The 24,815-nt window shown below is 38.2% G+C and overlaps 1 protein-coding gene across 6 annotated transcripts in view; it reads left to right on the forward strand.

Moving 5' to 3' along the window:
• Positions 1 to 24,815, forward strand: part of KANSL1 (KAT8 regulatory NSL complex subunit 1) — a 175,529-nt gene that overhangs the window by 140,840 nt on the left and 9,874 nt on the right. For all 6 annotated transcript variants that reach the window (XM_070560258.1, XM_070560254.1, XM_070560256.1 and 3 more), the window contains one exon: positions 15,503 to 15,674. In XM_070560258.1, the coding sequence (XP_070416359.1) occupies positions 15,503 to 15,674 (172 nt within the window). The remainder of the gene's footprint in view (positions 1 to 15,502; positions 15,675 to 24,815) is intronic.

Genomic DNA, 24,815 nt, shown 5'->3' on the forward strand with positions numbered 1-24,815 from the left:
CAGCAGTTAGCTCAGGGTTAATCTTCCTCCAAAAAAAATTAAATAAATAAAAAATATTTCAAAAAATAGTATAGAATGTAAAAAAAAATTTAATGTCAATATTCTTGGCTTACCTGCATTTTGAATTTTTTCTGCTGCATTCCAGAACCAAATATAAAACTCACTTTAGGGAACTCATTCAGTTACTGCGTTTTATGGGACTATCATCTTAGTTGAATCATGGCTGGAATTTTATTCCATCAAATTTTACCAGCATTTCTGAAATTAGAATATATGTTACAATTGAGATGTACTTTTAGTATAGTAGCACATTTCTTTTTGCCCCTAAAGGCTGTTTTTATTGTCATTGGTGTCTTAAAACAGTGACTACAACAAAAGGGTTCAGTAAGAGAATGAGACCTGTCAGTAAATAGTAAAAGGCCTTTAATGTCCAAACTGTTGATTTGGGTTTTATCCTCTAGATTTTAGAGAATTTTAGAGTGTTGAGCAGTGAAGTATCGTAAGCCATTTTTTAGAAGATAAATCTGCAGGTGGTTTATGTTTGGAGTGGACTGACACAACACAGATGGGATGCAGAAAGATAGACTAACAGTAGTAATCCTGGAGGACGTAATAGTCTAAAGGCTCTAAAGCTCTGAAGGTGCAATAAATTTTTAAGTGGCCATAAGGAAGGATCACTGGGGCATGGTAAGTGAAGATCAGAATTGGGAGGACAGATCTGGAACTTTGAGAATGGGAGAGAGAAGTTATCTTCTATGGAGATCAGTAAACCCTGGGAGGACAAAGGCATACTTTCCTGTAGCCTGTATCACGATTTCATTGTAATATTAGGACAGATTATTACAAGTTGCCTGTATTGGTGTTAATTTCGTATTTCATCACTTTAGGGGGTCTAATATAGTGGAAGTTAGCAATTAGCTAAGCCAGTGAAGAAACACTCAAGTGGGAAATTTTTAGAGTATATGTCATTATGTTTATATCCTGCCCTGCTGCTTCTATGAGGTACATATTTATAAATTAATCTAAAACATCAGTTTTTAAAAATTAAGATTTCAGATCAATGAAGTTTTTAAAATAAATTTTGGGCCAATATAGGGTTGCTTTTTATTTTGTCCAATAAAGTTATTTTAGAAATCATATTACAGGTAGTATTTGAAAAAATAACATGCCTTGACATTTTTTGTTTGGGTTTAACAGCATTTCTTTTTAATTAAAAAAATAGCGTTTCTTCTCAAATGTTTTGGCATGATTTTAGAATTTTATAGTCTGTGTTGGAGTGTAATTATATGGGGGGATTGCTCTGGGTTAAATTTTAAAGTTGGCTTGTGTAGAATTCCTGGTGGTCCTCTGCTTCTTCCTTTTGTCCCACACTTGAGGACATACAGAGCATTCGTTTGAGCCCTAGTGTCATGACATTGTGATTGGATTATGAGTCAGTATTAACAGTGAATTATTTGATATCAAATGGGGTACATTCTTTATTGACAGGGGGTTCTTGTGATAGACTTTGGAGGCCCAAGTTTTCAATACAGTCAAACTTTTGGGAAGCTGCAGGAGTGCCATGTGGAAAATTGTAGTTCCTTAGGAATTAAAGCTTCTAAGAGTACTCAGAAATCACAGAGTGCTTAAGAGCACTAACCTCTAAACTTGTATGAAAGTGATTTATATATGCATTATAAAACATACAAAATAAATTTTGAAACACTGAGATAAAATAAATAGAAATAGAAGCTCCAATATTTTATTTATAAACTGTCCTCAAGCCAAAAGAATTCTTTTAATGCTTTGAACTAATATTCTGTGATTAACAGAAAATGATGAATAGAGCATTACTTCGATAGTGGAATTCCTTCAGAGAGAATTAATTACAGTATTAAGGGAACATAGAATTTCTCCATGTATCCAAGTATTTTATCTTTTCATTCAGTTCTTATGTTTTGTACGTTCTTGATGTTTTTGTTTGTGGATGAGATCTTCTCTGTTCGTGTTATTTTATGAGTGCTGTTGATTTTTAGATAATTATTTGTAATTGAACACTTTCTGAACTCTTGAACAGTGCTTTGGTTGATTATTTTTATTTTCTAGGTAGGCTGTCTGTCATGGGCAAACAGTTTGACACCTCTTTATACACTTATTTCTTTGCCTTGTCTAGATGCATTTTTAAAACAGTGTTAAATAGTTGGTCACAGGAGGCATCTCATTCCTGGTTTTAATGGTAGTACTTTTAGAAGTTCACTCTTGGGACCGGCCCTGTGGCCAAGTGGTTGAGGTCGCGCTCTCTGCTTTGACGGCCCAGGGTTCGGATCCTGGGCGTGGACATAGCACTGCTCGATAGGTCACGTTGAGGCAACGTCCCACATGCCACAACTAGAAGGACCCACAACTAAAATATAAAGCTATGTACTGGGGGGATGTGGGGAGAAAAGAGGGGGGAAAAAAAGAAGATTGGCAACAGTTGTTAGCTCAGGTGCGTATCTTTAGGGGGAAAAAATTTCACTATTAATTTTGATGTAGGATAACTTCTTAAAATGAATTAGGACACTATTTGTCACTTGCTTTGCTCTGGAAAAGATTTTTGAGGAAGTACCAATTTCTTTAAAGTTTGCGGGAATCTAAGGTAAAACGATCTGAGACCAGCAAATATTTTATAGAAAACATTCTTTGGAGCCAGCCTGGTGATGTAGTGGTTAAGTTTACATGCTTTGCTTCAGTGGCCTGGGGTTCATGGGTTTGGATCCTGGGATCCCTGGCGCAGACCTACACACTGCTCATCAAGCCACGCTGTGGCGGCGTCCCACATACAAAACAGGAAGATTGGCACCAATGTTAGCTCAGTGATAATCTTCCTCACCAAAAAAAATTCTTATTTTTAAATCCCTGTATCTGTGGTTACGTCCATTTCTTAGTCTTAATTATATTTTTCATCTTGATTAATCTTGTCAGTAGTTTTTCTGTTCTATTGATCATTTCAAAGATTAGTTCTTTGCTGTTTCCTTCCTCCTCTGGTCTTGGGTCCCCCCCCCCCCCCCCCCGCCTTTATTCAAATGCTTAGTTAATTTATTGTCTGTTCCTTCTTACATAATAATAAAAGCATTTAACGTTTTGAATTTTCTTCCAAGTGCAGTTTTGGATGGCATTCCACAGCCTTTGATGTGTGAAGTGTTCTTTTTTGCTATTTGTAAGTTTCCTTTGAGTTGTTGAGTTCTTTTTCCAAGAGTGAGGAATTGTTTCCAAATTCTAAATGTTCAGTTTTTCTTTTTCAGCCTTTTGTTATTAGTTACTAATTCTTATAGCATTTTGGTCAAAATAATGTTTCTGTGTTTTCTGCTTGTATTTGTAGTCTATTATGATGTTTTTAAAAAACTTTCATTAATGTCTAGTATTTTTATTTTTTATATAATTATATCCTCTTTTTATGTAATTATATATAGTTTTTATTATATTATATATATTTAGTTTTATATATAAACATATATATATAAGCTATATATAATTATATATATATAGTTTTATATAATTATAGCCTCTTAGTGACTTATGGCTCCTGTCTCCAGTAGTTGTTTTTGCCTTACATTCTATTCTACTTTTCTTGATGTTAATGTTATAGTGTATACATTTTTATCATCCATTTACTTCTAGCATTTTGTTTTCTATGTTTTTTGAAACATCATAAAAGCAGATTTAGGTTTTTTTTTTTTTTAAATCTCCTAAAAGTCTTTGATTTTAATAGGGAGTTTATTAAGTAGAGAATAGTTTTTAATTTTATATTCAGTTTGCAAACTAGATTTAAAGGCTTATTTTGATTGTAACGTTCCATTGTTTGCTGAGAGTCCTTTTTATACCTTTATATGTGCATTTATTGAGTTCCTAATTTGGATTTGTAGTTTTTCAGTGATTAGAGCAACAATTTGACCACATTTCAAGTTCTTAGATCATAACCTTTGTCACTTGAAACTCTTTCACTGTCCTTTGGTCGGGGAGGGAGACGGTTGTTTGTTCTGCTTTGTGTTGGCATAGAACTAGACTGTTGCCAATCTTATTTTCATTTCTTTATGTTGGTAACCGATTCTACTCTGTACTGTCCACTATGGTAGCCACTATTCACATAGCTATTTAAAACTGAGGTAAAATTCAGTACCTCATTTGTACCAGCCGCATTTCTAGTGTTCAACAGTTGCATATGACTACTGGCTACCATATTTAGTCCCCCAAATATGGAACATCTCCATCATTGCATAACTACAGTGGATAATACTACAGAGTTTTTATATAGATCTGTCAAGTTTTTGTCTGTAATACTTTTGGGTTTTGATCCCTTAAGTTTGTACTGCCTCTCTTTAAGTATGCCAATTATATATATGTTATTTTCTATCCTTTTTATCAACCTCTTGCTACCTGCTCCACAACATTATTGTGATCATTAATTAGATATGAGAGTGATTGGCACAGTTTGGTTGCACATAGTAAGTATTCAGATGTTGACTGTTAACTTTTCTCTCATTGTTTTCATCTGTTTGGTTCTCCTATAGTGCAGGAGAAAAAGACAAGTTTGTTGCCCACATCCTATTTTAATTTTCTCTATCATTGCTTCTGACCTATAGTTCCTCTTATGTAGGTTTTAATTCTGCTATTATGGGTTAAGATTTTCTTTTCTTTTTTCTTTCCAGATTTTGTATTTCCTTTTTTATGTCATCTTTGAAATCAAGATGTTGTCCCTTGCTGCCTCTGAAGGCTCCGAGGAAGCATCCTTTCTTACCATTTCCTGCTTCTAGTCCTTAGCATTCATCAGCTTGTGGTAGCTTACTCCTGTCTCTGCCTCTGTTTTCACATGATCATCTTCCCTTTGTGTCTGTCTCTCTGTGTTTTCACATTATCTTCTTGTAAGGACACCAGTTGTTGGATTTAAGGCCCACCCTAATCCAGTACTTCATGTTCAACTAAGTACATCTACAAAGACTCTTTGCAAATAAGATCACATTCTTTGTTCTGGGTGGATATGAATTTGCGGGCTGGGGTCTGGGGAAGAGATAATTTTCTGCTCAGTACACTGCCCCTTGGTCCTTGTCTCTGCAACTGGTGTGGTGGTTGAATCCCTTTCTCAATTCTAAATCTGGAAGACAGACGGATAGGTGCTATTCCCCGTTCAATTCCTAGGTTTCAGCAACCTTCATACTTAGCATACCTTTGTAATAGTTGGACTTCCTTTTACTCCCACTGCCAGTTTTCTGGGGCTCTTCTGCATTATTGAATTTATTGTGTGAAGTACTTCAGTTTCTCTTGTACAGAAAAATTTACCAAATTTATCTGCCTCCTCCCATAGATTTCTTTTTTAAGTTCTGTAAGGTATAAAATGATGTAACAAACGTCTATGTACATACCACCCTACATGATAATACCTTGACATATTTTTACTTCATGTGTTTTTGTTTGTTTGTTTTTGAGGAAGATTGGCCCTGAGCTAACATCTGTGCCCTTCTTCCTCTACTTTATATGTGGGACGCCTACCACAGCATGGCTTGACAAGTGGTGTGTAGGTCTGCACCTGGGATCCGCACCGGCAAAGCCCCAAACCCCAGGCCACTGAAGGGGAATGTGCAAACTTAACCGATGCACCACCGGGCTGGCCCACTTCTTGTGGTTTTTTTTAATATTTAAGAGAAAATTACGGATAACAGTGTTTCTTTTATTTTCTGTTATCCCCCTTACCTGCTTCTTTAAGTGCCTTCATGGTGTACGTATTCTGCAACTTGGTGGTGGCGGTGGTGGTTGTCGTTGTTTTAATTTACTGTTATGCCTCAAGATCTCCATGTTGATGTATATAATTTCACTTTAGCTTTTGTACATAGTCCACATTTCCTTAAAAAAAAAAAAAAAAGGACAATATTTGTGTGGGTGTTTGTATATCCATATCCTGTTTGTTGAGTTCAGAGTTCTAAATTTAACTCATATCTTGGGCTTATTAATTGTATGTGTATCTTTTCTCCTTTAGTCTGCTTTCTATTTGTTTTTGGAATATATTTGGTATGTAACACTGTGTAAGTTTAAGGTATACAACATGTTGATTTAATACATTTATATTACAATATGATAGCCATCATAGCCTTAGACAGCTTTATTGTGTCACATAATTACCATTTCTTTTTTGTGGTGGGAATAACTAAGATGTAGTCTCTTGGTACATTTGATGTTTATATAATACAGTTTATATAGTACAGTTGTTGTCTGTAATCACTGTAGTGTGTATTAGATCTCCAGGACTTATTTATCTACCAGTTGTAAGTTTGTACCCTTAAGCATCATCTCTCTTATTTCCCTACCTTCTGTTTCTATTTGGTTTTTTTATTCATATATTTCCAGGATGACTGGTTAGGTACGTACAAGTTCATGGTGGTTATTATATCTTTGTCATTCCTTTCATTATTGTGTTGTTTCCCTCTTGATCTCTATTAATACTTTAGATAGGTTTCTTTGTTAAGTACTTGTTAGATGTATGTTTTTCCATCTCTTTTGTTTTGAATTTTTCTATGTTGATTTGTTTTAATGTGTTTCTAAGAGGTGAATCAAATCCATTTACAATTACTCTGATTACTTTTAAATTTGAATTAGTTCTTCCATAACTTTTTTTAATCCTTGCCTTGTTTTTATGTCTTGTCTGCTATTTTTTGGGTTAGTTGAATGTTCATCTGTAGCAGCTTTGGGAACAATAGGCCTTTAGAATGCCTCTTCTTAAAACTCTGGTCTTTCCTTCTCATTATCTATAATTTATCTTTATTGTTTTAGTTACCTTGTTTTTAAATCCCTCCCTAATTTAGTCATTTTTAAGTTCATACTTATTTACATTTACCATGACTTTTGCCATTTTTGTTCATGGTTGCTTCTTGCTTCCCACTTCATCCTTCTTGCTGAATACACCCTTTAGTATCCTTCCAACAATGGTCTGTGAGTTGTAAAATCAATCTTTATATATTAAAAATACACAGAATTATATTTTGTGTGTATGTATACATATATGTATTTCAGAATGCAAAGGCAGTTATACATTCCCTTTATTCTTTTGTGCATGTGTGTGAGGAAGATTAGCCCTGGGCTGTCATCTGTGCCAATCTTCTTAATGTTGTATGTGAGATGCCACCACAGCATGGCTTGACAAGCAGTGCATACCCCCAGGCCACTGAAGTGGAGCATGTGAACTTAACCACTACACCACCAGGCCGGCCCATAGATTGCCTCTATTCTGTTTTTTGTGGTTTTTTTTTTCTTTTTTTCTGCTTTTTATCTCCCCGATCTCCCCAATCTCCCCCTGTACACTGTTGTATATCTTAGTTGCAGGTCCTTCTAGTTGTGGGATGTGGGGTGTGGGTGCCGCCTCAGCGTGGCCTGACGAGCGGTGCCATGTCTGTGCCCAGGATCCGAACCTTGGGCCACCACAGTGGAGCGCGCGAACTTAACCACTCGGCCACGGAGCCAGCCCAGCCTCTATTCTTGAATGATGGCTTAACTTCGTGTAAAATTTTGTATTCAGCACTTTGACGATATTTCATTGCTTTCGAATACTTACTGTTGTTGATGAAAGTTCTGATGTCAGTTTAATTGTCTTTCCTTCATAGGTTATCTGTGTCTTCTCTCTGGTAGCTTAAGTCTTCCAGCTCCAACAGCTTTGGTTTTCTTTGTATGTTTTACAGTATCAGGGGACATATGTAGATGTATGAATTAGTTTTTAGCCACTTAGGGTCTTGGCATGCACCTTCGTACTGAGGTCTTGTTTTGAGTTTTGAAAAATTTCTAGTCATTATTTCTTTAAATTTTTCTTTTCTTCACTTCTTTCCCTTTTTTGTATGGAATGTCTGTCTGTTAGATTATTATAGATCTTCTCATTTTCTCTTCAAGCTCTCTTAATTTCCTTTCTTCAGAATTTGTTCGTGGTTTCTTATAGAAGCATCCTCTTTTTTTCATCCTTTGTGTTCATGTTTTATGACTTGCTTTCAAATTGTTCTATTTCTAGTTTGTCGAGGGCAGATTCTTTCCATTTTGCATCTGTAGACTGCCTCATCAGTGTGTGTTCTTGTATGATTTGTAACCTTTCACTGTGAGGTCATCTGGGCGGGAGTGAGAGAGGCATGCTTTCTGTAGGAGTCTTGTGCTCCCTGGGCTGTGGAAGTGTTTGAAACACAGTTTTCTGTCAGCTTCTGAAGAGACCTTAGGAATCTAGGTGAATTTTGAGTGGTAAATTCTTAGCTTTAAGGTCCCTGCACATACACAGGTAGTATGAATTTGGACCACTTATCTGAACATAGGTCAGGACTGGTCGTTCACTTTCTTTCAGGTGACTTTTTCCACTAAGATCCCAGGGTGGATGTTAAACTTCCTTGCCACTTTGCTGGCTGCTTGACCAAGACTTTCTCATTATTACCTTGACTTTGAGTTCTCTTTCTGTTGCTTGCACCTTGGAATTTCCTGCTCTTGATTCAAGTTATAGACCCTTTGGCAGTGTGATAGAGTCTATGGACTCCTCAGAATTAAAATTTTAATGCATAAAATAAAATACATTGGATTATAGAGGAAACCAAGTATGTTGAAATGGTTATTAAAAATTTTTTTCTGGTGTAAGTAACATGTACTTCTTTATTAATGCACTGCAACAACAAGATTTAGCAGCAGGTCTAATAAATATCATGATTTTCAAGTAGTGATGAGCGTAAAGATACCTGCCAGCACTGTAATGTGATTGGTGAATCAGTTTGGAGAGCAATTCATGCCATATCCTCGGAGAGTCATAACAGATGTTAAAGACTTAAGTCTTTTGTTAAAAAAGAAGAAAGTGTTTTAGTTTCCTCAACTTATTTGACCAGGGAACCTCTGTAAAGTAATACTGATTTAGCGTCCTCGTGAACTACTGGGATTCCAAGAGAAACCTTTCAGAACATCTGCTTTCTGCTCAGTAATCTCTTTGTAGGTCATGTCTGTATACCTGCCAGTACTGAAATAAAAAGCTTAAAAATGAAACCTTGACTCACCAACATTTTCCACTTCTTAAAATCTCATTGTAAAATTCTGAATAGATGGAGTAGATGTTTTTGAATATCTTAAAGTAAATGTAAATATAGAAACTTTGTTTGCAACCTTTTTTTTTCCTGCTTTTTTCCCCAAATCCCCCCAGTGCATAGTTGTATATTTTAGTTGTGGGTTCCCCTAGTTGTGGTGTGTGGGACACTGCCTCAGCGTGGCCTGACAAGTGGTGCCATGTCTGCACCCAGGATCCGAACCGGCAAAACCCTGGGCCACGAAAGCGAAACACACGAACTTAACCACTCAGCCACACGGCCAGCCCCCAGCATTGACTTACTGGTTCCATTTTATTTTCAGATATAGTTTGTTTACAGGAAAATAAGTGATCAGTCAAATGATTGCACATTTTCTTTCAATATTTGATGCACTTAACATTTATTGTTTTAATTGCTGTGTACATATATTTTTGATTAAGTTGCATATACATATTTCTTTCTTTCTTTTTTTCTTTTTTGAGGAAGATTGGCCCTGAGCTAACATCGTGCCCATCTTCCTCTACTTTATATGTGGGATGCCTACCACAGCATGGTGTGCCAAGTGGTGCCATGTCCACAACTGGGATCTGAACCAGCAAAACCCGGGCCACCGAAGCAGAACGTGCGCATTTAATTGCTGCACCACTGCGCCAGCCCCTACATATTTCTTAATATCAGTAGTACTTAGCATTTTAGATGCCACGTATGAAGTGATGCCACAGTTTCACCATTCCATAATTCCATACTTCATTTTCCAGTTTCATATACTAGGTGACCCTTGAGCATTTTGCACAAATTTCAAAATCTTCCTATTTTATTCCATTATCATTTTAAACTACTTCTTCAAGGTCTGCTGTTGTTATTAGTTCTGTATAGGCTATTTTAAGATTGAATCAAGTAGTACCGTCTTCAGTGTTATGGTTGATTGTTGCTGCCGGTAATGCTTTTAACTTAAATGGTGATTTCTTACTATTATCAGAGACCACTCTGTTCAGATTACTAAGATTCTTTCATAAATGATTTTTCAAGTTGGTTTGAAGCAAGATATCCAGATAAGGTCCATACATTCTGGTCAGTCTTTTAAATCTCATTTTATAGATTTCCCCTTCATCTCTTTTTTTCTTGCAATTTAAACAGTTTTATGATATGTTGAGATGTGGTTTTCTTTGTGTTTTCATTCTGCTTTGGGTTTTGCAGAGCTTCTTAAATCTGTGAATTCATGTCTTTAATCAGTTTTTAGCACAAACAAGGCTATTATCTTTTCAAATATTGCTCTTGCTCCGTTCTCTGTCTTCTTCTGGGCCTCAGATTACAAGTACACTGGACTTTGTCACAATGCTCTGTGTGCCCTTTTATTCTTTTCTCTATTTTCCTCTGTTTCTTTTTTTTCTTTTGGTGAGGAAGATTGGCCCTGAACTAACATCTGTACCAGTCTTCCTCTATTTTGTATGTGGGATGCCACCACAACATGGCTTGATGAGTGATGTGTAGGTCCATGCCCAGGACTCAACCAGCGACTGCCCAAGCAGAGTGCATGAAGTTAACGACTACGCCACCAGGTGGCCCTTCCTCGCTTTCTTAATTTATACAGTTCCTATTAACCTATCTACCAGTTATCCTATCCTCTCTTCTCTTGTGTCTAATATAATATCAGATTCATCTATTGGATTTTTAAGTTTCCGTTTGATTCATTTATGTATATATTTAAGACTTTTTTGATCTTTTCATCTTTCTTCTCCATATTTCCCTGTGCGTAATAATCGTTTATTTTTAAATCCTTGTCTCCTGGCTCCATAATCTGAATTGTTGGGGGCTGTGTTTCTGTTGTTTTGTTTTCAGTCACTGTTGGATAGTATATATTTTATAGATTTTAGCAGCTCTGATGTTCGCTCTCCAGAGGAGATTCACCTTCAGGAGAATGTAGATTGTGGGCTGAAAACTTGAACACAATTAGGGACAGGGCTAAGTTGCAGCTGGGTTACTATTTTAGTAAGGCTTTGTTTCTCTCTGGTCCATTCTTAGGGCATAGCTTTGTTTCTCAGCCCTGCTTTCAGCTGAAAGCCTGATATGTTGACCAGTGCCCTTCTCCTAGTATATCCTGAACTCTGATTCTAGTCTCCTCCTCAGAGTGAGACTGCCACAAGCTATTCTCTATTTTTCGGAGACTTTGTGCTTAACTTTAGCCTCCTACCCATCACAGCTTCAGAATTTGCCAAATGCCTTACGAGGGTGAGTAGCTGACATGTGTCATACTTAGTTTCCTGTCCTTTCTTTTCACTGGGAACTTGTCTCCTCAAGTCTCTAATATTGTCTCTTCAGCCCTACAGAACCATTGTCAAAAGCTCTGCTTATTTCTCTGTCCCCACAAGGAGCCCTTCTCCCAAGGCACCAAATTCTAAGGATGTTTTCCAAAATCATCCATTGTCCCCAGAAAGAAGCAGCTCCAAACTTTTGTGATTCTTCCCTCTCTGGAATCTTAAACTCCTCAGTATTGTCATTGTTTTAGCATTTCTCTCACATCTTAAAGTTTTGTTTTGTTTTCTTTTAAATCTGGCCTTTCTAGTTACTCTGAGAGTGTTAGTTTGCTATCAGCTATCCATTATACCCCTTTTCCTTGTAATTTATTTGTTGAGAAAACTGGGTTATTTATTCTTTTGTATCCTGTGACTTACGTTTTTCTGATTATATCTCTGTAGTGTTACTTTCTTGCCTCTTGACATATCTAGCAGTGTTTTATTGGATGCTGGGCATTTAATTTTACATGGTTGAAGCCTATGGATCATGTTATCTTCCTTTAAAGAGGCTTTGTTTTGTTGGCAGATAAGTCACTTGAGGTTCACTTTTTCCTTTATTAGGCAGAGTATAGCCTACTTAATAGTTTAACTCCACTAATATGTCAGGATCTTTTAGAGTCTTTCTTAAATGCTCCATGCCACTTGGCTAGTCACAATTCGAAACCCTGTCTGCCTCTGTGAGCTCTGGGAACCATTCAGATCACAGCTCCTCACTTGTTCTTTGCCTTACCTCATGGAATTTCACCCTGTACGTGGACTTCTTCGTATTCAGTGAAAACTCAGGGGAATCTCATGAAGATTTCTGGAGCTCTTTTTCCATATGGCTTCCTCTTCTTGAGAATTCTGCTTCACAGTTTCTAATCACCTGAGCCTCTGACCTTCATTCTCTGAGAGTTCGTTTCCTCACCTCAGTGAAACCATCAAAATCTGCATAGAATCTCTCTACCTGCTGTGCCATAAGCCAGAGCAATCACAGAAGCCACCTCATTGGTTTCTCAGTCTTAAGCTGTGCGTTGTCCAGTTTTCTAGTTTGTGGCTAAAGGATAAATCTGATCACTGTTACTCCATCATGGCCAGAAGAAGTCATTGTTTTCTTTTCCAAAATTTTATTATGAAATTATTCAAACACAGTAAAGTTGAATGACGTTTACAATGAACAGCTGTATATTTACCCCTTAGAGTCTACTGTGCTTTAGCATTTTACTGCATTTTATCACATATCCATCCTTCTATCCATTCATAAATCTATCTTATTGGTAGTGCTTTTAAAAGTCAGTGATGTTCCTCTGTTTCCGGCATTTCCTGAAAATTGGTAGTTGGATATAAAGACTTGAACATTAAAACTAGGTTTGAGTTTTGGCAAAAAGACAAAAGGTAGCTTATGTTCTTGCTTCAGAAGACACATACTGTCTTGTCTTTTTAACACTTTTTGTGTTAGTCAGCTGTGGGTAGTGGAGATGTTGAGTGGGTAGTTAAATATACAAGTCTGAAATTATGTTAATTATTTCCTAATATTGAGTAATCTTGATATCCAGAAATAAATTCCCACTTCTCATGGTAGGTTGTTTATATTTGTTGTGATTTTTTAAAAAACATAAAAGGGCTCATGCATATAATTGGCATCTTCTTTCTGTGTGTGTGCCTTTGTGTACTTAAGAAGTATATCTGTTGGATAAATTCTAGCTGTGGACTTGTGCAAAGCAGGTATGAATTAAGTAATTTTAAAGTTGTCCAAACTGTCCTTCAAAAAAATTCCAAAAGTTTGTCTTTTAATAAATTGTGTTGATATTTTTATATACTCCTAGGTTCTATTTATTAATATTTTACTTTACAGTTTTTCATTCAAAAGTGAGATTGATGTTTAAGTTATATGTGTGCTACCCTTTGTCAGGTTTTTAGGAAGCATTCTATTTTGCTAAAAGGACTATAGCATTCTTTCTAGTTTATTTGTGCCAGCATCAGCCATTTTATTTGAATTGAAATTATCTGTTCTTTAATGTTTTTATTCTAGTCTGAGGCCCTACCTTTTTTTAGGTGTGCATATTGTATTCCCTCATTAGATGGAATACAAAAATATTTAACATTTAAACATTATAGAAATGCGTAATGCAGAAAATGAAAGCCTTCCTTAATCTCCCCCCCACCCCCCTCCTCCTTGTGATAGCCACAGCAGTGGTTTCTTGCACATTCCTCTATCCTCCTCCTCTCTGCATATTATAAATGTTTTATTTGGATAATATTACTATGCTAAGACTTTTTATTTTAGCTTGGCAGTATATCTTGGCTATTTCTTCAGGTTAGCTTATAGAGCTAGCTTATAGAGAACTTAGCTTTATGCTTACAAACGGCTGCAATAGAATGTTCCGTTTATATGTGCGTGTGTATATATATTTATATGTACTGTTTGCATTTTTTCCTTTTTCTCTTTATTAGGCCAGTCTTATAGTTTATCTGATTAATTGGTCTGTTCCTGTCCATCCTGCCCTTGAGGTGGGTATGGGAAGAAACAAAGAAAAACTTGGAAAGAACAGCTTTTAAATTTTCTGTTTCCAGCATGTATTTCCTCTTTTGGTAATTTCAGCTTTTGTCTTAATTCCTTTTCTTAGTTTTATTTTCTTCTTCTTGCCATATTCTTTTTACTCTACACCCAGTCTATTGACTGTTGACTTAAGGGGTATACTCTAGCCATAAAATGGAATGTCGTTCATTATCCCATATGGAGAGCTAGTTGATACCATGGGTCAGTTTATGAGGAAAAAACATACTTCCCTTTTAAGATTTCTTATTTTGATTTTTGATACCTTTTTGGGTTTTGTCTCTGCCAACTTGTGCCCCTCTCTCTTTACCTGAAAATGTTATCTCCTCCAGAAAACCAGCCCTGATTAATTAAGGTGCAAGGGATATTCTTTTCCCCGAACAGTACCAGTTAATACTGTTTACACAGAAGCGTCGTGTCTAGTTGATAGAATTTCCCTTCAGTGCAGGGTGCTCAGTCTAAGCTTCACAGGACCTTCTTTACATGCCACCCATTTATGTGGTTGCGAGACAGAGGCAATTGGGGAATGTTGATAAGACCACGTTGTTTTCATATTTATCTTTCTTATACGTGCTCGTAAAGGCAAAGAGCTTTCAAGAGACGTCTGTTCTGAAAAGAAATGCAGCGCTAGCTGTTGTTACAGTTTTTGCTAGCAGAGTTTTGATGCTACCGTTTTGTCTTTATTACGATACTACCCTTGTTCCTAGCATCCCATCTCATAGCCCCATTCCACAGGCAAGTCCTTTCTTCGAGAACTGCATGCTGCCCAAGTGCTTTTTATGGGTCATGCTTTGGCACGTGCCAGACTTGTTCATACTAACACTAGAACCTAGGGATCCTGCATTCAGCATGACCTGAAGTTTTCTCCTCAAAGCATAAAATTGTAAAAATTCTCTTTTTTACATCTTTTGAAGACAGATTATATTTCACTGTGGACATAGCTGGAGAGGTTATTTCTTATCCTGCTCACATGTATACAAAGGAAGTTTAGTGGAAATAATTTCTATCCCCTTTGAATTAATCTAACACTCACCATACCAAATTTATTTTCATTACTTCTGCATGGGTTTTATAGCATTGGATTTTAAGCTAGATTAAAGAATAGTTAATGGGTTCTGTGTGGTCCAGGGAAACATGCCATTTTGTTTGAGAGACCACCCAAAAATGTTTTTAGGAGGAGGTGTGGAAATAGGAGAGGTATGGTTCATTATTAAGGCTCTTTGGTGGATGAAGTTGCTGAAGAGAGCAAGTCATGTCCCACCTGGGACTCAGGAGCCAGCTGTTCACCTTCGCAGCCGGTTGAAAACCGTCAAGGTGGTGGAAACATGCAGGTTTTATAAAGTGTTTTCAGAAAGCAGTTTCAGTAGCTTTAAACTATCACAAGTTAGATACCTGGGTTAGCACTTAGGACTTGAAGAACTTGCATTTCATTATTGAAAAAGAAGCACGCTTAATCCCTTTGAAGATTAGGGTGTTGGAGAAATGAAAATCTTTTAACAAACAAAAAATCAAATGTTCTGTTAGCGGTGTCATGTAGGTATCTAGAAGGGCCTTTTGAATCTTTGGGATAATGAGTGGGGAGCTGGGTTTTTATCACATACTGAACTGTCAGTTTTGTCTGCCTTTCACAGGTTCACCGGAACAGCACAGTGCGCTCTGGCTGCGACGTGAACCCCTCCTGTGCACTGTGTGGCTCAGGCACCGCCAGTACCATGCCTCCAGAAATCCACTATGAAGCCCCTCTGTTGGAACGCCTTTCCCAGTTGGACTCGTGTGTTCACCCGGTTCTAGCATTTCCAGATGGTAAGAAAGGGCACAGAATATTATAAAGTCTAGTGAATGAGATTTAAAGGGTTCAAAGTGAAAGTAAGGCTGCCAGGATCCTGATACAACGCAGGTATTAATCAAGGTATCACTGTCTATCAGCAAAGTCTTCTCTTAAAATTTTGTGAATAGGGTTTAACAGATCCACCAGACCAGAATGTGCCCTAAAAGATTGCAGCTTGCTAAGAGAGAGATTTTACCCTAACTCTTCAAGTGACTGGGCGGGGCATGGGGATAGTTGCCTCCAGCCACAAACAACCTAGGCCATTGTAGCCCGGGATATTTTTTAAAATGTATTGTCTGCATGGGTCATGATGTAAAATAGGATAGGCAGCACTATTCTGGGCGAATGTCGTTATATTGGGGGTGTACATATTACTGTGGGTATGTGACAGCTTTCCAGGGTGTACATAAACCTGGATCCTCAATGTTAATTTGTGCTATTTTTCTAAAGTTAATCTACGTGATAAGCCTCTGTGTCTCCCAGTTTTCCTTTTCCGCCTCCCTTTTCAGAATTGCTCTTCTCTAATTTCAGAAAAGACAGTCATTCCTCTTAACCATATTGAGTCTCATTGTGGGTCTTGACCCAGAGTATAAAAACCTTGGGCAGGGCCAGCCTGGTGGCACAGTGGTTAAGTTCGCACTTTCAGCAGCCTGGGGTTTGCCAGTTCGGATCCCGGGTGCGGACATGGCACCACTTGGCAAAAGCCATGCTGTGGTAGGCATCCCACATATAAAGTGGAGGAAGATGGGCACGGACGTTAGCTCAGGGCCAGTCCTCCTCAGCAAAAAGAGGAGGATTGGCAGTAGTTAGCTCAGCGCTAATCTTCCTCAAAAACAAAACAAAACCTTGGGCAATAGAGACACCCAAGGGACCATTTCCAAGGGAGTTCATGGCTTCTGAAGAAGAATCCCATGGGAGTTACGTAAAAAAGAGTTTTGAATAAAAAAATTAATGAAGATGTAGGAACCTTATTTTGTTTAGAATATAGCTTATGGAAAAATTCTGTGCCTTGTATGTCTGTCATCTTAGAATAAATATTGAGAATTAATAACTGAAGTTAGGCTTTACTCTGACTAAAGACTGATTGACTTAAGTAGGTTTAAAAGAAAGATTTTTCCTTCAGTTAATTAACCTAAATATATTTACATGCCAAGGTGTTGATTTACATATTTTTAAAGCATATGTAGTATTCTGAAAAAATACCTTTACAACTGTCCATGACTTTTTTAAACACATCACATCTCAAATGTTGGGTTGTATATGAGCAAAAATATACTGCTCTAGATAGAGACGACAGGAAGCCAGTACTTTCGTAATCTGGATTGGTTTCATTGATTTTCAGATAATCTCATGATCTGGCCCCAACCTACAGAATGTAAGCACTTCCTCTCAAATTGCTGTGGTATTTTATCTCTATGTTATGGCTTATATTATGGCTATTTATGGACTTATTTTCCATTGCTTAAATTTTAAGCTCCCTGGGGATAAGGAACCATGTTTTTCTTCCTACTCTGTCATCATAACACCTTACAGATAGTCTGTACAAGTTTTTGAAAGGAGGATAATTGAAATAGGAGTCTGAGGAATGAGAATTACGGGGGATGTAAGATTTACTTGGGAGTATAAGAGAAAAAAAAGTGTTTAGCATGAGGGATGTATAAACTTTTTCTTAAAGGGACAGATGCTAAATAATCTGGGTTTTTCAGGCCATACTGTCTGTTTATTCTATGTGAAAACTACTCAACTCTGCCACTGTAGCACAAAAGTAGCCTTCCACTATATGTAAACAAATGGGCGTGACTGTGTTCCAATAAAACTTTATTTATAAAAACAGTCCTTGCTGTTAGCTATCCTAGAGAATCCCCTGTTCTTCAAATGATTGAATCCTTTCTTGGCCACTAAGACCTGTAACTGCTCCATGCCTTGTTATCAAAACTCCCCCTGACTATATAAGGAAGAGCATGGTGTAATATTCCTGCTGTACGTGACTTCTGGTAGGAGGAGAAAAATTTAGAGAACTTGGAGTATATGAATAGCAAGCTAATCAGGGGCAGAAGTTTAGGGCTGGAGTGGTGGAGCAGTAAATAAACTTTAGAACATAATGAGTGGGAAAACTAAGACATTTTCTTCCGTGCTTCAGATTCCAGAGTCACTGGCTTTTACTTTCTCTTGCCATTTGAATAATAGCTCATTTAACTTGATATTAGGTTTACAAAGTACTTTTCTTATACTTGTCTCATTTACTTCCCTCATTAGTCTTGTAAGGTATTACTTCAGTTTTACAGATCAAGAAGCAGGTTGTGGTTTATCTCAGACTACATGGCTAGTGAGTTTAGATGGCTCTAGAACTCAAACCCAGATCATCTGATGCCTGTGCTTCATTTCACTCTATTCCATGTTCCTTCTCAGCCAGGTTATTAAGCGAAGTCAGCTTCCTACCCATTTCCAGATTCTGACTGCAGACGGAACCTCGAGGAAGACTTGGAAACATTTCTAGGGTTACTATGTCAGGATTGCAGTGTTGAATTGCATGGTATCGTATTTGAATAAAGAAGCCTGAAGCGTGTAGTTGTATTCTTATTCTGATAAGGGCTTTTCCATATTCACTGAATATCAGCTGATAAACACGGTGATCATTCTTTTGTCAACAGTATTACAATGTACATTTGTGGATTGTCTCCCCCAGCCCCCAATCAAATATGCCCAAACCACCTGCCTGACGTCTTCTGTTCTGTCATTCATCATCTCTACTAGGAGATACCCATTCCCTATTAACACCTTCTGTTCTTCTGACTTCATTATATCCAAAGATCTGACTACTGCCCTTCCATTTCCTTCCTCCATCCCATGCCAAGCGATTATAGGTAGCGGCGGGGTGTATGGAGCACCCATTTCTATAGTCTTTATCATCTTCATTTTCCTGCCTGCCTCTAAATACTGTTTCTCTGTCTCACCACACACACATATAGCTCCTAATCGTGACACTGGGGTCTGGACAAGAGAATTGATCAATAAGTTCTCCTTATGAGACTATAACAGAGAGTATATATATGTATTTTACTATCTCGAGTAGGAGGTATGAACATATTTGCCTAAGGATAAGTTAAACTTACTGTGGGTTGACCTGGGGACCTAGTTACTTTATCTAATATTGTTTCTATTGGGATAATTTTGCTTTGATCCAAATAATTGCCACATTCAGGAGGCAGTCTATTTGTAAACTGGAAGATTCCCAGAGCCACAAAGATGCCCATCTCCATAGGGCATCATTATTCTATGTTTATAGCACCTCCTAAAGTATTGAGATTCCCCAGATATCATTGTGTAGAATAGTAAGTAACAGTGAAGAAGAGCAGCCAACATAATACTGTGTGGGTCAAACATGTGTACCAGACCTGACCTTTGGACCACCCTTTTGCACCTTTTCTCTAGAAGATATTTAAAGATGGCAGGATTTCCAACTTTTCCTTTTCTTTCTTTTTTTTTTGAGGAAGATTAGCTCTGAGCTAACATCTGCTGCCAATCCTCCTCTTTTTGCTGAGGAAGACTGGCCCTGAGCTAACATCCGTGCCCATCTTCCTCTACTTTCTATGTGGGACGCCTACCACAGCATGGCTGGACAAGCAGTGCCATGTCTGCATCCGGGATCTGAACCGGCGAACCCCAGGCTGCTGAAGCAGAATGTGCACACTTAACCATTGCACCACTGGGCCAGCCCCAAACTTTTCATTTTCAAGTAGAGTTTTACTCGTTTCTAACCAGTTTGTGTAAGTTGTTAGGATGAGAACCAACTGCACCTCTTAATCCTAGAGTTCTTCCTCCAATCTTGACCACATCTCAGCCACTCCCCTTCAGTGTGGCTGGGAATGATAGAATTTGAGGAACTGTCTGCTGGGCTGGAAGATGGAGGCACTAGGGTGTGATAATAACCCTTTAGTACTCCAGAAGGAGGGTCTTGTTTCCTTTTCACCTCACTTAATCAAACCAGTTAATCCTTAGCTGAAAATGTAGAGGATTTATAATTTAGGGAGAAGAATGTTAGCTTAGGTTTGGGCTTGAGAGCACCACCTGCTGGCCATGAAGATCTATGTTGTTTTGAGAGAGCTTGCCAAGACAATTAACTGTGTTTGTGAGGTTACCACAACTTACCAGCAGGAGGAAGAAATGAGCGTTACACAATACCCCAAGAAAGTGTGCTTGAGAAAATGGTGGAAAGTAATGAGCAAAACAGTCAAGCGGATCATGAAATGTCAGACCCTCATGGGCCTGAAGTCAAGGTTTTTTCATTTTGTTTGAGGAAATAGTAATGAGATAATGTCAGTTAAATCACTTCTTTTTCCTATTATTGACCTGATCGAGGGTCTGCATCCTCTTCTCTGACAATAGCAGTTTAGCCCCGTTGTCTGTGCAGGTATGGAATGTGTGAAGTCGTCTAGCTGAAAGGCTCCCTATTGTGTTCTCTTCCATTTCGTATCACTTTCTTTGCTTACTTTCAGGTCCTCTATATCCAGTCTGTTTCAGAGTTTTAACTCTGCATGGATCCCCGGTGTTATTACATACTCAATTAGAGCATGAACTCAGACCAGCAATTCCGAAGAGATCGTTTTTGGTCACTGGGAGATTTAACTGAGTTCCTGTTCACTCTTAAATGAAAGCAATTAAAACACAGCAAACTTCGGGGCCGGCCCCGTGGCCGAGTGGTTAACTTCATGCACTCTGCTTCTGAGGCCCAGGGTTTCGCCGGTTCGGGTCCTGGGCACGGACCTGGCACTGCTCATCAAGCCATGCTGAGGTGGCGTCCCACATGCCACAACTGGAAGGACCCACGACTGAAAATACACAACTATGTACTGGGGGGCTCTGGAAGAAAAAGGAAAAAAAATAAAATCTTTAAAAAAAAAAAAAACACAGCAAACTTCTAGCAAAGTGTAGCAGCCTGAGATTCTTGAACAAAATTTGTTACTATCCCTTACTGCTTATTCACTGGGTTTATAGGGGAAGTTGTTCATGATTCTGGGTAATACCTCAACTCCAGGGCACAAGGTGGTGGTCTGCAATTGTTCTAAATTCTACTTCAGAGCATTTAAATGAAGGGAGGATATTAGGAGTAGAATTTCAGTTGAAGAGTCATTGATTTAACGTGTTAGAGTTGAAAGACTCAGCGGCCTTCTAGTTTAGCAATAACAAATAGATGTCCTCTCTTGTGCTTAGTCGAAATGATTGATATTGGCTGTCAGGATTTAATTAATTTTCAGAGAAGAATCCGAGGTCTTGAGGTATGACAGGAAAGGTTAGCTTATGTCTGCAGCAGACAGAGGAGAGGAGGGCGAGAGTAGGTATGCTGGGATGTTCTCAGCCCTCATCCTGCTGCTTCATTTTGCAGATGAAGAATTAAAGCCCAGTTAAGTGCTTTGTTCTTGCTCTCTCCTCCTACTCAGTGATGGAGCCAGGACCCAAATTCGGGCCTACTTATTTCCACTCCATTGCTATTTCCATTATAACCAGGTCTCTGATATCCCTATCTCCTTTTTTCCCTAGCATAATTTTCAGGTTTGGGAGAGCAGTGACTGGGGGAAATAAAAAGGAAAAAATGAAATTGCCATACTTTTCGTAGTCCCATTCCATAGCTGTTGCCAAGTGGTGGGAATAACTTTTCTGACAAAGGGGTATCGTGGGATGTAAAAGAAGTGTTCTCCCCTTTCTTGAGCCTTCTTTCTACGTTCCAGCTCAGCTCAGTTTTCAGAATGCCTCTAGACGATGCTTTATTTTCTACACACCCCTTTCCCCAACCACTCGGAATTACCATTTTTACCAGTAATACCTGTAAACTCAATTCTTGATTGTTGATTAATGAGGAATCTTTTTTTTTTGAGGATGATTAGCCCTGAGCTAAGTACTGCCAATCCTCCTCTTTTTGCTGAGGAGGACTGGCCCAGAGCTAACATCCATGCCCATCTTCCTCTACTTTATATGTGGGACGCCTACCACAGCCTGGCTTTTGCCAGGCGGTGCCGTGTCCCCACCTGGGATCTGAACCGGTGAACCCCAGGCTGCTGAGAAGCGGAACATGGGAACTTAACCGCTGCACCACGGGGCTGGCCCCCCCTTTTTTGTTGTTGTTGCTTTTTAAACGTCTTGGACTTTTTTGAGGGGAAGGAGCAAACCATTTTATTGAGGGGGCTGATGAAAGGGGTTGAAGAGCTGGGAGCACAGTGTGGTCCTTGGCCTGGCCATGATCTCCCCAACTTCGAGGTCACCGAAAGCAGACATTTATTTTAAGAGTTGGAATAGGTGAATTTGCTTTTAAGTGTGGGAAAGAAAGAATGATTATGGAAAAAATTTTCAGAAGACAGCATTGCCCTCACAGACTGTGTCTCAGTACTTGAATGTGTAGTAAATACTTACTGTCATTAAAACTTTAATAGTTTTCCTAATTTGTCTCACTGCTTCAAGGGGTCAGTAGTCCATTCTCAGAACTGGAAAATAATGTCGGGTGCTGAGCCTGCTTGCCCATTGGGGAAAATCTTCCCTGAGAATGGAATTATTTTATTCACTCAGACATATGTTCATTCCAGTCCTGAAAGACCTCATCTTCAAACTTGTTTGAAGTGTCCTGAACTCCATGGTCTTACACTATAGGAAGTAGTGGCTAAATTTTTTGACAGTGCAGAACTCCCTTGAAAAATATCCCGTATTCTCCAGTTCTTTGGGAATGTTTTGAGAAATAGCAGATTTGATCTCAGAATTAAACCTTTCCATTCTCTGGGCCAAAAAATTTCATGGTGTAGGGGCTAAGAATATGGGCTTCAGGCTTGTACAAACCTGAGTTTGAATGTTGGTTGTTACTTAACTCTGTAACCTTGGACAGTTAATTCACCTCTCTGAACTTGTTTTTTTATCTTTAAAAAGAGCACAGTGATGGAATTATTATGAAGAATAAGTGATATATGCATGGTGGTAGACACACGTAATGCCTTCCACATAATGGGTTCAGTGAATGTTCATTTATTCTCCTCTCTTCTGTCCCCTACTGCTAGCTCTAATTGAGCATATCCTCTACCCTCCCTGGGAATCAAAACTCCATAAATGTTTAGAAAATGTATTAAATAGAATAAATCTCTAATAGTTGTGAAAAAGGAGGCATGCCTCTGGTTACCAGAGTTTGGAGTGATTTTTTTAAGAAAAAAGTAGCCCACGGCACATGCAGGAATAAAGTCCTGTGGAGTAGGAGCTGTTACGGGTAGGTTCTTCACCCACAATTGAAAAGGACACAGAGAAGTGGGGATGGGACCTAGACTTTTGTCTGGATGATAAATTTGGGCTCGTTTTGGAATAGCTAAGCTGGAGTTTCCCCTCTCGTACTCCGACCCCACCAGTGCCTGCTTCCAGCAAGAAGTGGTGTTTCATTCTGTGCTGCGGCAGTGGGTATGGACTCTGGAGCTGGAACTTTTGAGTATGTCCCAGGTGGTTAATGATTCCCGGAGGAACTGGGAGCTAAGAGAAATGTGCTGGTCTTCAAATTGAAAGGACCCTGGAAAGCTTTTCAGAACTCTGAAAAAAGACCCACACCTGTATCCAGGTTGGTGAAATTTGAGAATATTGAGACTATAAAAAGGAAAGTCTAAGCTTCAGATCACTACTAGAAGTTCTAGCCAGAATAATAGGGCAAGAAAAAGAAATAGAAGTAAAAGGCATACAGGGTGGAAAGAAGCAAAACAGTCTCTCCTTGTGTATGTAGAAAATCCTGAAGAATCCGCAACAGCAAGAACAACAGACTATTAGTAATGAATTTAGCAAGATCACAGAATACAAAGTCAATATAAAAAGCTGTGGGCCAGCCCGGTGGCACAGTGGTTAAGTGCACATGTTCTGCTTCAGTGGCCTGGGGTTCGCCAGTTCGGATCCCAGGTGTGGACATGGCATCGCTCATCAAGCCATGCTGTGGTAGGCGTCCCACATAGAAAGTAGAGGAAGATGGGCACGGATGTTAGCTCAGGGCCAGTCTTCCTCAGCAAAAACAGGAGGATTGGCAGCAGATGTTAGCTCAGGGCTGATCTTCCTCAAAAAAGAAAGAAAAAAACTTAAAAAAAAAATTTTATTGTATTTCTAAATACTAGCAATGAACAATTATAAATAGAAAGTTTTTAAAGTGCTATCATAATAGCATCAAAGAACATGAAATACTTAAGAATAAACATTAAAAAATATGTATAAGGCCTGTACAAAGAAAACTCCCAAGCACTACTGAGAGAAAATGAAAAAACCTAAATAATTGGAGAGATATACCGTGTTCATGGATTGAAAGACTCAGTATTGATGGCGGTTCTCCCCAAATTGACCTATAGAGTCAGTGTAATACCACGACAAGCTTTTTTTTCCAAAACTTAAAAGAAGAAAACATACCACCTGCATTTGAATAAGAATCAGATTCCATCTGTAACAGTGGAGTTAGAATACAGTGGAGTAATAGCTGTTAAGGCCTGAGAGGAAAATAGTTTTAATTCAGAAATACTTTTTCTAAATAAATTACTCAAGGACACATTCTTAGGAAAATAAAAAATGAATCTAAGAAAATTAAAAGATACAAGAAATAGTGAAACAGAAAAAGTAAAAATTATACTTAAGTCTAAAAGATTAATTTGTGATATTGAATATTAATCAGCTAAGAAACCTAGATGATCTCAAGGTGGGAGGTGATGTGACTGTGGAGGAAGGAGGGGGAAGAATGTTAGTTCTTATTTGGGAGAAAGATGTAATACTCAGTACAGTGCCTGATACATAGTAGATGGTAAAGATGTAATACTCAGTACAGTGCCTGATACATAGTAGATGGTAAAGATGTAATACTCAGTACAGTGCCTGATACATAGTAGATGGTAAAGATGTAATACTCAGTACAGTGCCTGATACATAGTAGATGGTAAAGATTTGTTGAATGAGTATATTCTGCTTAACTATGTTCAAATAGACGTAGGTTTAAATGTTTTAAAATCTCTGGAAGAAGAGAAACAGGATGTTTATCAATCTTTCAAACCAATAAAGTTAACAGCTTAGTGGAATACATGAACAAAGAAAACTCCGTCAATCTAACAAAAGGTATTTTAGGTTTGGGTTTT

The sequence above is a fragment of the Equus przewalskii genome, chromosome 10, assembly GCF_037783145.1.
Source record: "Equus przewalskii isolate Varuska chromosome 10, EquPr2, whole genome shotgun sequence".
Classification (NCBI taxonomy): domain Eukaryota; kingdom Metazoa; phylum Chordata; class Mammalia; order Perissodactyla; family Equidae; genus Equus; species Equus przewalskii.